Raw genomic sequence first — 15,511 nt, 5'->3', positions numbered from 1 at the left:
ATATGATACCCAATAGAATGTCTTGTCCAGTTTAATACTCTGGACCACTGAATGGTCTAACATGTTAGTTCAATTCTTGATGTAGAGGGAAGTGATAGTAAATGTGGTAACAGAAGACCAAGGTTGGCTCACCTGTATCTCATTAAGGTATTGTACCAGCTCCATGTTCTTCTTTGAGATGACAGTTTTGTAGTCTTGCCCCTCTCCACGGGACATAAGAGATTCCCTCTGGGAGTCAATCTGTCTCTGGCAGTCTATAACATCTTGTCGTAGCTGTTCATTCTGTTCACCAGAATTCATGGGTCATTGTCAAACAAAAAAAAACATTTACTCCTAATCTAATTTGCTACCAGACTTAGTGCTAGCACTTGACAAAACTGCCTAATACATCACCTTCTTCTTAAGTAGTTTTCTCTCCAAAAATTAAGTAATGTGAAAAGGAAAGTAACATATTTATAGTTAGACAAAGTAAAAAAAGAATACAAAAGAATAAAGAGAAAAAAAATCAAGTACAATAGTTACAAAACAAAAAAAAAAAAAAAACAGGTCTAAGTTTAAATCTAATGGGCAAATAGTCGTTCATTAAATTAAAACACTAATATCATTATCCTGATAAATTTCACAAACGGGCAGAGAAGTAAGTTTCTAAATGGCATTGGTTACTAACCTTTTCCTTTTCTTTGCATTTAAATATGCTTTAAAAGAACCACTGTAGTGGCAAATGTGGTGCCTTCATTATGCATAAACATAGCATTCTATAGATACTGCAGTTTCTAAAAATGTATTCTTACAGACACAATTCAGACATTTTGCTGAATACTCAGTGGATACCAGTTTCAGCTTTTTGTTCTAAAAATTCCATTTAAACTGATTGCTCTATAACTAAAGAACCTTATGTGTAATACAGGTCAATCAGCAAATGAATAAATCAGAATAAACTTCTTATAAATAATCATATCATATAAAACGTATTAAAAAAGCTTTGTATATCATTATTTCATCATTCCAGTCCTCTGTATCACAATGTCTTCTTATATTGCCCTGTATTATAAAAAAGTCAAATGAAGTTCAACTTTATCAGGTACCAACCTCTCTTCTTAATTTGCTGTTTTCATTATCGGTTTCTTCATTTCGGAGAGCCAGCTGAAAACATGTACGTAAATGTACAGTAACAATGAACAAGAAAAAAAAAAGAAGAAATGTTTAGGACTACATAGAAACAGTACCTGGTTACTATGAGAATATTTTTTTCCGAACACTTGTAGTTATAAAGCCCCTTATAGTAACTCATAAAAAAGAGAGCATCTTAACAGCTATAGCTATCTTCTTATTTATTTTTTTACAAGTTAGCCACCCAGTTACATACAAAAAAAAAAAAATCACTGCCTATTCTGCTAACCTTTCTGCCTCCTAAAACAGCATATGGACCAGCCAAACAGCTGAAACAAATATACAGTAACTGTTTTACCTGTAAAAAGGATATATAAAGTGATGCACACACTTGTAATCTACCCACCCCTGCTGTACTATATAGTCTCATAGTATCAGGAGAATACTAGAATCTCAGCAGGTTCAGCAGGAACTGGCCAAGATTCGAACAATCTATGGGCAGGCTGAATTAATGTACCCAAGTGGATCGACCACCAAACACACCCCCCACCCCCCCCCCCCCACGCCGGTAGAACACAATGGCTCTGAGGGAGGGATTCCCCCATCAACACTGACCTGTGGTTGCAGGAAGGAAAATTGCTCAGTCTATGGCCAAACTAACACTTTTCTGAGCCTGAAGTTCTGCAGAATTTGTACCAAAGCCATACCTACTATCTGTTCACCCATAACTCTCTACCTCCTGTAAGCCTAATTGATCTGCTACAGTACTTCACATGGGAAGACACTCTTACATTAAGCATGCCTTAAACTTTGAGGAGGCATGTGTCAGCACAGTATGCACGTTTTTTGTTAATTACACTAGTTGAACAGAAAATACATTCTACATTTTTAAAAGAAATACATCAGCAAAGGAAATTATATAACTAATTGCACTTCTATGTTATTAGAGTATATTTTGAGAATCTCCTCAATTCTGCACGGGTTAACAAAACTTTGGAATCTTAGAAACATGTGTTTTCAAACTATTATATAACAAGGCCTTCCCAAAAATGTGTTAGCAATTACCAGGATTACAAAACAATTACTTGATCATTTCTGAAAATGTCACCGCTATTAGATCATTTTGATAGCAGTGCACACTGTACATATAATAGAATTATGAGACAAAGTCAAAGTCACTGATGACAATTCTGGACCAATTATAGTATTATTTATAAGCCTGAAGTTTATGGTGAGTAAGGGCTTTCCAAAAAGGCAATAATCGGTGCATCCAGCTGTCACATATGTTTGTTACTGCACTAAAAGATTTTTTCAGCTTGGAAAATTTCTGGGTAAGTGCGGATTTCCTTTATTGCCAATGTGCTGCAGTTACAAAATCAGGTCAGCCACAGCGTAAATAGTGCAGGTCCTAGCAATGCTGTAATGTGGATAGGCAGATGTATCACCACCAGTCATTCTTGGTAAAATGAGATTTCTGGCTAAGGCCAACTTAGTTATAAAAGAGATTTACTTTAATTAGAAATTGGATATAAACAACAAACCTATAGCTATGCGTGAAAAGCCGGTGTAAAGAGTGTAAGCCATCATTTACACTGTTGTACCATGTCATGATTATGCATGCTTTTCCTCTTTTTCAAAGAGGGTTCATATACCAATAGGCTATTTTCAGATCATCTTTAATGTGTGGGGGGGTAAGAATAGCTCAAATAGCCCGTTTACACAATCTGTCTGTTAATTTGGCTCTCAGCCCCACCTCTGGTGCTAGCATTGCTCCCTGTTGTCACCGGTCCAATGACAGCATTTTAGTAGCCAGTAAGGGTGCTCTCATTGAATGGAGGGGGGCAGTGTTTAACGAAACAACTAAACTGATTTTATTGGTAGCTTAATAAAACAAAGCATTCAGATATTTCCATCACAATAATTTTTATATATTAAAGGTTGGTTGGATGAAGTAATTACTTTACAATTCACTATACTGTAATAGCTATATGACATGGATATTGAACACGTTTAATATTGAGGTTAACATAGAATGCAATTCCACACAGCCTGACTTGGAGGCAAGCCTGCGCATCTGCCCCCTTAGCAATCAGCTTGATCTGACAAACACAGAAGAGGAGCGGAGAGCACCTGCGGGGGACCCCAGAAGAGGAGGTTCGGGGCCATTTTACTTTTGTGACAGAGTTGCTTTAAGATACCGTAATATCCAGCCAGCAGTGAGTATATAACTAAAAAAAAGACTTGAAAATTGTTATATTTTCTGAAGAATCCTAGACTTTTCTAGCTCAAAATATCCAAACAGAATCTATTTTAAGTCATTTTTTGAACATCATTAGGGCACTGAGTATCCTGAGAAAAACATCATAAGTCATTTCTGTAATTTTCTAGAGTAAAGAATAGTTGTGGGTTTATTTCACAGCTTTCTGAAAACATCCATAATGTGTAGAAACCAATGAGAAATTGGATTGTGTGGTGCCATTTCCTGATTGGCTGCCCTAGGCCAGACCTCTTTTTCTCAGGAAAAAGGAACATAGGCACTGCAGCCAGGACAGAGCTGGATTAATGAATTCAATTTAATTAACTCAAGTAGGTGTTTAGCGATGAGGGTGGGGGGTGGGGGAAGACAGGTATTGGAATTTTTGAGACTGCATTAAAGGTAAAAAACCCTTTTGAGTTTAGAACTACTTCAAATGCAGATCTCACACTGTACTCCCATACTGCATTAAAACCTGCATTTATGTGAATGAGCTCTAAAACAGCAAAATAAACTATCCAAATAACAGCGACATTTACCAGTACACAACATCTACTGCCAGAAATAATATGCATGCAACTCACTTTTTCGTTAACTTGTTTCTCTTTTTCTAGCTCTTTTCTCGTGTCTTTCAATTCCCGCTCTCTCTGCCCCAGCTGTTCCTCAAGTTGATGAATTTCTTCCCGTAAAAAACGTGAATCCCTCGTTCCGGTAGACACCTGTGCCATCTGCATTTAATAAAAGGCCACACGGGACAAAAACAACAGGTGAAAAAAGATTGCAAGCAGGCAGCATACACAATAACTACAGATGGAAATAAAACTTGCATACGAGACCAACCTTTAACAGAGTCAAATAAAAATGAAAAATAAAACAAAAACACAGGAGTAGTTAGTGTTGATGGGGTTAAGCTAACCCTGTAACCTGTTTTGAGAAAGCAAACTAAAACTGCAGTTGTGTAGAAGGTACTTCATCATAAAGTAAATCACACCATTCCCCTTGCTATCCCATCTAACAGTATCTGCACATACAAACTGCTGTAAGCTATTTATTGCTCCCCCTCTCATGGCACAGCTTCCAGAAAGCCTAGATAGCAGCAGTGAAACTCTTTGTAAAAAAAAAAAAACAAAACAAAACACATTTACTTACTTAAACTTTCCCTTCCTTCATCTCTACTCTTTTATAGTTTTCTATTACAGTAACTACCATCAGTCTGTTTTCTAACCCAAGGTTTTACAGCTGTTCTGAAGGGCTTGCTAGAGAGCAGTGACATGAGAGAGGGAGCAATACAGAGCTTACAACATCTTCTGTATAGATATATACAGGTAGTGGTGATAAGACAGCAAGAATAATAGTATGGTTTAATTTAATCTTAAGAGTGCCTGACTGCCACTCCACTAATCCTCCTTTCAAAGACTAAGGCTGGTCATACATTATACAATTTTCTTGTACAACCTTCCTTTAGATTTACCAAACCATATAATATATGAGGACAAACCTAAACACTTTTCGATTTGTATGCAATCAGGTGGGCCCTTGCACGACATAGTTGAAGGTAAATCTAAAGGAAATTGAATAAGAAATTTGTATAAATATATGGCCAGCCTAGGCCCCTTTCATACGGGACGGATCCGTGTTGATCCGCCCCGTGAACATCCGCTGCTCAGCGGGGATCTCTCCGTTTTTCCCAGCTGAACCGGCGGATGACAGGGCAGGACCCGCACACTGTGCAGGGACCGCCCTGTCAGATCTCCGCTCTCCCCTATGGGGGATCGGATGAGCACGGACCATCTGTCCGTGTTCATCCGATCCGCTCTGCAGACGGATAGAAAAATAGGATTTTTCTCCCTCTGCAGAATCGGACAAGAGCGGGGACGGATGATATCGGGTGTCAGTGGATGTTCATCCGCTGACACCCGCTATCCCATAGGGATGCATGTATGTCCGTATTTCTTCTAAAAACGGATGGATGCCCCCTGTCTTCCTTCCTCTTCCCACCCCCAGCCACCCCTAATAGGCTTGATTGAAAACTGGGTTATTTACTTTATATTGTCTAAGAACTTTAAGATGATACGAGCCATGAGAAGTATGGTTAAGTGAAATTCTGTTGTGTGCACATCTGGAACACCTGATAAGCAGTAGTTATTGTTCTGAGTAAATCTCACTGTTGTTATTCTTACCACAATGACTGGACTGTACTAATTTCTTGTACTGTAATGCTGATTTGTTTAATAAAATTTTCTGTTAAAAAAAAAAAACGGATGGATGAAATACGGACATACGGTCCGCACGTGTGAAAGGGGCCTAACAGCTTTTCATTTCTTTTTTTTTTTTTTTTTTTTTAATATAACATTTATTGGCAGAATTTTCAAATAGTAAATAATGACAGTACAATAAGAACAGCAGAACTTTGGAATTACCTCACATCTAACATGAATTTCTGTAAAGTATACAAAAAGCAGATGTAATCCAGATAGTATGAAAAAATTGTATTTACTTTAAAGTCATTTTTAGAAAAAAAGTGTCACAAGAATGCATATATAACATATTATTAAAAAATCTGTCAGAGCTTTATATGTATCCAGTTTCCAACATGTGGATGCAGTTTCCATTGTATGACCCTGCTTAGAGTGATGACATCATTAATGGAATTGATTCAGAACGCTCAGCAAAAAAAAAAAAAATAAATAAAAATAAAAAAGCAAATATACAGTATGGCACAAAGGTTGGTTCAAATGTATTGCCAATAGACTGTACAAACTAATCCATGATACTAATTGCTTTAGTGAGGTGATCATGTGTTTTCATTCTGTTTCAGTGTTCAGGTGGAGAGGAGAAAACAAGGCTTTTGTAGGAATACTGGTAAACCTTTCAGAAAAAAATAATCCAAACAAACCCTGCAGCAGCAACTTAAAAAAAGAAGTATAAAATAAACTTTAAAAAAGGAACTGTTTTTTCTTCGCCAAGATGAAAACCTGGTATAAACAGCAACAACAGAGGAGTCCTTTCCATGCCATACAAAGGCTCTTTTAAAAAAAATATATAATATATATAATGAACAATTATAGAAAATGCTCTGTTACTCTTCTGTTGTTGCTAATAATAATAATCCTATTACAAAAAATACTTTCCTAATAAAGTGCCCCTCAGTACAAAAAAAAAAATCTAACAAATACAGATAAAAATTACATCAGTAAAAGTGTAGCAGTGATATTTGAAAGCAAGAAATATAATATATAATATACCTCAATTTCATTTTCCAGTTGCTTGATTTTACTCCTTAGTTGATTTTCTGTTTAAGTCAACAAATAAAAAAAAAAAAAAATAAAACAAAAAAACAGAAATTGATTAGGTAAAAAAAAAAAAAGGTACAGTCCAGTCTATAATAAATGACCGGGAGAGAGAGATCTGGAGTATTCATCGCTTCCCAGGAATCTCGCTAGACAAGAAATTGTGGCATCATACCCTGTAATGTACTAGAAAATCCCAAAAACCTTCAACTGTATACATTATTGAGGGACATGGGGCTATAACTATGGGTGTCCTGTCCAGGATAAACTTTGTCCAAGTAAATTCGGGTATCTATACTAGCGGAATGTGCAGAAAAGGGGTGTTAGCTCAATGACGGAGCCAGAAGCTGACAAAGATTCATGAAAAAAAATAAACATAGAAACAAAGGGGTTGATTTACTAAAACTGGAGTGTGCAAAATCTGGTGCAGCTCTGCACAGAAACCAATTAGCTTCCAGGTTTTAGGTTGGGTTCACACTGGTACGACAAACGCTCCGACTTTGGGAGCTCATGTCGCATGACATGTGCAAATCAATGTTTCCCTATGAGAGCCGTCTTAACTAGTCCGACAGAAGTCGGTCCGACTTTGAAAATTGTGACATCACACAGAGGCCCACTCCTTTTGACATCACCCCAGGGGCATGATGGGTGGTGACGTCACATGAGGCAGGCCTCCGAATGACGTCACTGGATGGTCCCGCCCCATGCCAATATAAGTAGTGGCACACCGCGCACCCAGCATTACAGCAGAAGAGAGCGTTGAGTCAACATCGGAGGAAGAACAGAGGGAGAAGACAGCGCAGAGAGGAGACCCAGCAGAGACAAGACAGCAGACAGAGGGAGAAGAACCGGACAGGGCTAGAAGACGTCAGCAAAGGAGGCAGAAGAGCCAGAGAGGGGAGGAAAAAAAAAAAGACGCCGAAACTGCCTTAATAAATTACTTTAACCACTTAAGGACCGGGTCTGTTTTTCAAACTTGTTTGCAAGTAAAAATTATTTTTTTTTTTGCTAGAAAATTACTTAGAAATAATATATATAATGTTTTGGGGTTCTAACACCCTAGAGAATAAAATGGCGGTCGTTGCAATACTTTCAGTCACACTGTATTTGCGCAGCGGTCTTACAAGCTCACTTTTTTGGGAAACAATACACTTTTTTAAATTAAAAAATAAGAAAACAGTAATTTTTTTCATATTGTGAAAGATGATGTTACGCTGAGTAAATTGATACCAAACATGTCACGCTTCAAAATTGCGCCCGCTCGTGGAATAGCAACAAACTTTTACCCTTAAAAATCTCCACATGGGACGTTTAATAAATTCTACAGGTTGCATGTTTTGAGTTACAGAGGAAGTCTAGGGCTAGAATTATTGCTCTCGCTCTAACGATCACGGTGATACCTCACATGTGTGGTTTTTCATATGCAGGCGCTAGTCACGTATGCGTTCACTTCAGCACGCAAGCTCGTTGGGACGGGGCGCGTTAAAAAGAAAAAAAAAATTATTATTTAATTTTACTTTTTAATTTTTACACAGTTCTTTTAAAAAAAATAAACTGTGTCACTTTCATTCCCATTACAAGGAATGTAAACATCCCTTGTAATAGAAAAAAAAAGCATGACAGGACCTCTTAAATATGAGATCTGGGGTCAAAAAGACTTATGCCCCGTACACACGGTCGGATTTTCCGACGGAAAATGTGTGATAGGTCCTTGTTGTCGGAAATTCCGACCGTGTGTAGGCTCCATCACACATTTTCCATCTGATTTTCCGACACACAAAGTTTGAGAGCAGGATATAAAATTTTCCGACAACAAAATCCGTTGTCGGAAATTCCGATCGTGTGTACACAAATCCGACGGACAAAGTGCCACGCATGCTCAGAATAAATAAAGAGATGAAAGCTATTGGCTACTGCCCCGTTTATAGTCCCGACGTACATGTTTTACGTCACCGCGTTTAAAACGATCGGATTTTCCGACAACTTTGTGTGACCGTGTGTATGCAAGACAAGTTTGAGCCAACATCCATCAGAAAAAATCCTAGGATTTTGTTGTCGGAATGTCCGAACAAAGTCTGACCATGTGTACGGGGCATTACACTAAATATTTACACTAAAATTCAATTAAAAAAAAAAAAAAATGTTGTTTGAAAAAGAAATAGAAATTTAAAAAAATGTCCCTCTTAAGAACCATGGGCGGAAGTGACGTTTTGACGTTGCTTCCGCCCTGCAATGGTATGGAGCCAGGTGGAGGCCATCTTCCCCTCACTCAGCTCCATGCCAAGCAGGGGAAAGGACCCAATCGCCTCCCCCACTGCCGGCGGCTCTGGTAAGCGGCGGAGGGCACCAAAGCACGGCGGAAGGGGGCCCCTCTCCCGCCACCAATAAAAGCGATCTTGCAGCGAATCCGCCGCTGAGACCACTTTTATCTGAAAGCAGACCACCCGCTAAAGAAGTGAATACCGGGATTATGGCAGCTACGTGCTGCCATAACAACAATATTCCACTTCAAAGAGCCGCCGTATAATGACGGTGGGTGGTCCGGAAGAGGTTAAAAACCTGTGTACTGCATTTTATTTTTTACACTTTTTTTTTTAAGTGAATGGTCAGGGGTACAAGGTACCCCATACTCATTCACATAGGGTGGGGGGCCGGGATCTGGGGACCCTCTTGTTAAAGGGGGCTTCCAGATACCAATAAGCCCCCCGCCCGCAGGTCCCAGACAACCAACTGTCAGGGTTGTCTGGAAGAGACCATTGTCCCCATCAACATGAGGACAAGATGCTTTGGGGTGGGGGGCGAAGAGCCCCCCTGCTTCAAAGCTCCCACCCACCAATGTTGAGGGCATGTGACCTGGTATGGTCCAGGAAGGGGGGGGGGGGGGGGGGGGTGCTCGCTTGTCCCGTCCCTTTTCCTGACCTGCCAGGCTGCATACTCGGATAAGGGTCCGTTATGGATTTTGGGGGGGACCACACGCCGCTTTTTTTTTTTACATTTCAGCGTGGGGCTTCCCTTTAAAATCCATGCCAGACCGAAGGGTCTGGTATGGTACTGGAGGGGGAACCCAGGACTTTTTTTTTTTTTATTTGGCGTGGAGTTTCTCCTAAAGATTCATACCAGATCTAAAGTGCCTGGCATTACTGTGATCAAAGTCGGATCCCCGTTCACTGAAGTGGGACGGATTTCGCACTTCAAGTCGAGGGGCAAAGTCGGATCCACAGTCGTACGACTGTCGTATCGTACCGTGTGAACCCGGCCTTATTGTCAAAGTTTAATTGAACAAGCTGACATTAGAAGCTAATCGCCTACCATGTACAGCTGCACTAGATTTTGCACTCTCCGGTTTTAGTAAATCAACCCCATTGGGTCTCTCTAAGTTGGTCCACCCTTGCCCAGATCATCACTGAAAACAAGTTAAAAAAAATGGATAGGTGACGGCACACCAAATATATCAACGCTATTTCTATATTGATGCCTAAAACATGGCCTAGCAATTACAGATTCAAAGATTCATGGGCTCCTGACAGACAAGCCTCACTGAAGTAAATAAATGAGATCTTCAGGCATTGGACTGGACATACTGTACATATAGCATAAGAAGCTGTTGGAATGCATAACAGTCAAAAGCCAAGGAGGATGAACACAAACCTGGAGGAAGTGACAGACGATGAAGAAGGCTAATAGAGTAGTGACAGACAGCCCTGGAGAAGAGTCACCCTATACAGTGACACTTTACTGTAGGTCTAGTATAACTGTAACTACAGCAATGTATTACAATTCATGACAGATATTCCAATGTAACCAAGTTTATTTACCAGGCCTTCTTACCAGTTTTGGCTTGCTCTTCTCCTGCCTTTTCTGCCTCTTCTAAGGCAAGGTCTACCTCCTGAGATTTCATCTGAAAGTTCGAAGAAAACTCATTAATAATAGTGAACATAACCCTCAAAATTAGAATCCAACTTTAGTCATTTGCTTTTTAAAAGATAAGAGTCATAGTTTTTTTTTTTAACTATTGGCTATGTCCTCACCAGGGAGATTTCACCTCACTTCCTAACCTCCTTACACTAGAAAAAGAAATGGGGGGTGCCCCCCAAGACCAGCATGTGAGAGGACGTGTTTAACACAGTTCAGCTACGGATCCGGGGCATCCAGCTGGCTACTACTCCGGGGCACCGCTCAATCGATCTGCCGGACCTCTGTACAAGAGGAACGACCCAAAATATAAAGGACGAGGCGGCGGGTGTGGACATCCAAGATGGCGCCGCATCGGCCCTCGCACAGCACACACCACGTGCCCAGGAGAAGTGCAGAGACGGGGGAAGCAAAAAAAAAAAACACCCTCAAAACACCAGGATAGAACAGCCCAGAGATATGTCATATTATGCCCAAAAGGAGTGTGGATACAGAGTTGGAGGAGGCTGCAGAATCTCTATGCCAGCATGTGCAGGGGGAGCATGCTGGCATGAGGAGGCCATGATATGCAGTGCTGATAGTGAGGATGTCACAAAACCATTGATCCCGCTGCCCTCAGACCATGTGCTGGATGAGCCTGAACAACCCACTTAACCCGCTGAAATATTGCGAGCAGTACATATGTGCAAAGCCTCTGTCAACACCTTAAAAGATCAAATTTGGGGGCCTGTGGGAAGAGTTGTCGGTGCCGCGACATGACCTCCAAAAGATCCGGGAGCGGACAACTGCAGTGGAAAGCAGAGTCAGTGATATTGAAGATAAACTATCTCTGCTGGTGCAGGAAGCCCACATGGCCCATTAACTAGCAAAGGACACTAACAACAGGGCGGATGATATGGAGAATTGTCTAGGCCGCAATAATGTCCGCATCGTGGGCCTGCCAGAAAAGACAGAAGGAAGGGTCCCGACTAGTTTTGTGAAAAGCTGGCTAATAGAACTTTTTCGATAAAGATGCCTTCGACCCTTTCTTTACAGTGGAGCGTGCCCATCTTACTCTGGGCCAGCCGCTCCCAGCTGGTGGTCCTCAGCGACCGATGCTGGCCCGTTTGTTGCACTATAGAGATCGGGAGGCGGTACTGCGCTATGCACGGGAGCATGCCAACGCTCAAAGCAATGGGAACAGAGTACCCTTCTACCCCTGATTTCTCTGCGGAGGTGCAGACGCTGGGCGAAATTCACAGATGTGAAGAAGCGATTGCGGAACCTGCAATTATCCTATGCGATGTTATACCCTAAAAAGCTGCGTGTCACAGCCAACGGGCAGACACTTTTTTTTTTTTTTAATCCACAAAAAAGAGGCCTCAGCATGGTTGGATCGTAAAGAGCAAGCTCTACGACACAGTAGAGATGCAGAAGATGGAGACTGATGCTTATTCTTCCTTTCCTGTACAGGCAATAAAACGTGGGTCACCCGTTGCTTTCTTCGGCTCATGTTTTAGGCTCTTTGAGCAAGTTAATATTTTGCTGGGAGACATGATATTGTGTACTGAGTCCAGAGCTACACTGTGGTTTAAATTACAGTTTTGCTTTTTCAAAGTGAAAACAAACTGTGTACACACTTCTGAATTTTTTTCAAACTGGTTTGGTCTGCCATGTTGACAGGCCTAATTTTTGTTTTTCTACTTTTTTGTGTTTCTAATGGATACAATTTTGGAGTTGGACACAAGCAAGTTCCTACCTACGCGATCTCTAAAGTTGGCACCATTGGGCCTAATTGTTCTAAATCATAGTTGACAGCCCTTTATAATGAGCAGTACAGCACGATGGGCAAGTTTGAAGGTTTGCTCGGTTGTGACGGTATACATGCCAATTGCTATTAGACAAAATGGTCTCAACATGATAGCAGATACGTTACCACAGACAACATGCCATGGATTGTTTTATTACTTGAACATCCCACATGACTGAGGTCCCTGTGATTTCATGGAACGTTTGTGGACTCAGCACCCCACCCAAATGTGAAAGTAGACAAGTATAAAGTAGAAGTAGAAAGTAAAGAGACATTTTACCTTAAACGCATGCTTTTTTTCCTGCTTTAAAAAATTTCCTTCTGCCATTTTTCATTTACAGGAAACCCATCTGACTGTGGACTCCCAGGGTTGCCTGAAATACCCTTGGGTGGGATGGGCACACCACTCCTCTCACACCTCGTTTTCCTAGGGTGTGAGTGTTCTGGTACATGGCTCCTTGGTTTACTAGGGATACGATGCTAATATTGATCCTGAAGGATGCTCTGTTTTTTGCATTGTCATATTGGTTTTGCAGTGTATCTTGGCTTGTATATACATTCCCCCACCCTTCACTGTGGTGGTGCTCCGGCTTCTGTTGTCCTATTTGGAGGGGAAGCCAGACCTTACCTTACAGATTGTTGGGGATTTTAATTGCGGGCTGAACCCCTCTATTGATAAAAAAGGATCCTATGTTAATGGGGGGAACCCCTCTGCTTAGGCTGCTGAATGAAGTGGGCTGGGTTGATATCTGGAGGCATAGAAACCCTCTTGATAAATAATTTTCATATTTTTAAAAAACTCAACGTAGGCTATCCAGGATCGACCTGGCGGTGGGTAACTTGGCCCTGCTCCCATCCATCTCAGAAGTTAGGTATAAGCCCCGCAGTGTGACGTATCATTCACATCTGGTGATACGACTTATAATTTTCCCTACCCTCTCAACTGTCCAGGGCACCCTAGAAATTCAATGCCTTTTGGCTGGAATTATTTTCTTCTCATGTGGAGATGGAGCGGAGCATTCGACTGTTCTTTGCCGAGCAGAATCCTGCTATTTCTACTCTCCTTCAATGGGAGGCGTTCAAAGCTTATCTGAAGGGGCGCCTCATTACAGAAATTACCAAAGTGAAAAGGGCCTCTTCTGGATTGCTAGAGGAACTTGAGTCTCAAGTTCATGACCTGGAGATGTGGTATGTACATGACTCCACTAACTCCGCCCGAGAGGCTTGGCAGTCGGCTCAGTCTGCATATAGGTGCGCCTGCTATCTTCTGCAGCAGAAAAGAAGGAGGTTTTTCTCCAAATTAGCATTCTTTGCGGAAGGAGAGTACACAGGTGGCCTTCTAGCTAGGATTGCTAATTCTCAGCAGCGCTCCCCTGCTATTGGAGCGAATAAAGGGCGGATGGGCTGCCTAGTGCACTCCCCAGAACAAGTAATGCCAGAACTGGCAGTATTTTATGAGACACTGTACCTCCCTACCTGTGGTTATACTTCTTCAGCACTAGAGGAATATTTTAATGGAATTACATTTCCACAACTTACTTATGTAAACAGTACGCTGAGGTCCTATTGCCACAATTACTGAAGGCCTTTAATGCAGCCTGGGAGCAGGAAACTCTACCTCCCTCTATGTCCAAGGCCAATATTGTTTTAATCTTAAAACCTGGGAAAGACCCGGTTGATCCGGGTTCATTATAGACCTCTCACTCCTACAAAGTGATATTAAACTCTTGGCGAAGGTATTGGCAATCAGAGTGAATGGGGTTATGACATCTGTTGTGCACTCGGACCAAGCCGGATTTATGCTCAATAAATCCACTGCAGTGAATTTGGAACGGTTGTTCCTTAATATTCAATCCTCAGCTGATAATGTTTGACATAGGGCCTTGCTCTCGCTAGATGCTAGGAAAGCCTCTGGGCGGTGCTTAAATGGTTTGGCTTTGGAGAGACCTATATCTCCTGGGTTAAATTATTGTATTGTCATCCACAGGCAGCCATTAGGGCATCAAGTAAAATGTCTTATACTTTCACATTTGGGAGGGGCACAAGGCAAGAGTGCCCATTGTTATCCTTGATGTTTGCCCTAGCCATAGAGCCACTGGCAATTGAAATTAGGGATAATCTGAACATCGCTGCTTTCTGCTATGGCAGTAGACAGGAAAAAGTGATGCTATACGTGGATGACAATGATTCTACTTGGAGACATGGATGTTTCTCTGAAAGACACTTTGGTATTAATACAGAATTTGGAAATTGCTCGGGTCTAAAAATAAACTAGTCAAAATCGGCTCTAATGCTAATAGACATAGAGCACCCAACAGGGGGACTCTGAGTGCCCTTTTCCGGTTGCTATTTTCTTTAAGGACTTAGGAGTCAAGGTGACACCCTGTATCCGGGACTTTTGCCAATTCAATATCTCCCTGCTATTACAAAAATTTTGTGAACTTATTAAAACATGGAACTCTCTCTTTTTGTCAGTGGCTGGCAAAGTGAATCTAGATGCCCCAACTGCTTTCTTTTCTTCATAACTCCCCAATGATGATTCCCATGAAGACTTTCAGAATAGTTTACTCCTTATTCCATACTTTGATTTGGAAAAACCGTTCCCCTAGAATAAAATCAGAGCATCTGCAACGCCCTAAGGATGACGGTGGCCTGGCTCTACTGAACCCCTGGCTGTATTACTTAGCCGCACAACTACAGCACTTGATAGGTACACTACATGCAGGAGTGGAGCAGAAGGCTGATACTGGTAGCTCTGCCAAAGCTGTGATGCTCTACATGGTGCAGGGAGGGTCTGTCCCCGTGGCTGATAACCCGATACAAAAAATATGGAATAAAGCTAAGTACCTGCCGGGGGTGACAGGATTCACAGAGTACAGTCCCATATGGCTGAACTGAACTTATTTGGAATTAGCCAAGCTGCAGAACGGTGGGTTATGGAGGAGATACGGGGTGGTGTATTTGAGGCAAATTTTACGCAATGGAGTTTTGATGCCTTTTGAGGCTTTAAGGGAGGAATTTAATATACTATCTTCAATTGCGACATGCCATAGTGGCTCAGAGCAACACGTCTGAGTGGACTATATCCTCAACGCCATTGTTTAATACAATTAGGGAGGGTGCAACCTCTAATGCCACGTACACACGACCGGACTT

The 15,511-nt window shown here is 41.4% G+C and overlaps 1 protein-coding gene across 1 annotated transcript in view; it reads right to left on the bottom strand.

Moving 5' to 3' along the window:
- CEP290 (centrosomal protein 290) overlaps positions 1–15,511 on the bottom strand; it is a 318,271-nt gene that overhangs the window by 284,494 nt on the left and 18,266 nt on the right. Inside the window, exons 4-8 of the mRNA XM_073620204.1 lie at positions 10,483–10,552; positions 6,610–6,656; positions 3,949–4,092; positions 1,090–1,143; positions 133–282 (exon numbers count right to left, since the gene is read on the bottom strand). Coding sequence (XP_073476305.1) covers positions 133–282; positions 1,090–1,143; positions 3,949–4,092; positions 6,610–6,656; positions 10,483–10,552 — 465 coding nt within the window. The remainder of the gene's footprint in view (positions 1–132; positions 283–1,089; positions 1,144–3,948; positions 4,093–6,609; positions 6,657–10,482; positions 10,553–15,511) is intronic.

This window comes from Aquarana catesbeiana, linkage group LG03, assembly GCF_042186555.1.
Source record: "Aquarana catesbeiana isolate 2022-GZ linkage group LG03, ASM4218655v1, whole genome shotgun sequence".
In the NCBI taxonomy this organism is placed as follows: domain Eukaryota; kingdom Metazoa; phylum Chordata; class Amphibia; order Anura; family Ranidae; genus Aquarana; species Aquarana catesbeiana.
The sequence above is the reverse complement of the archived record's forward strand: the minus strand, read 5'-3'. Positions and strand labels throughout refer to the sequence as shown.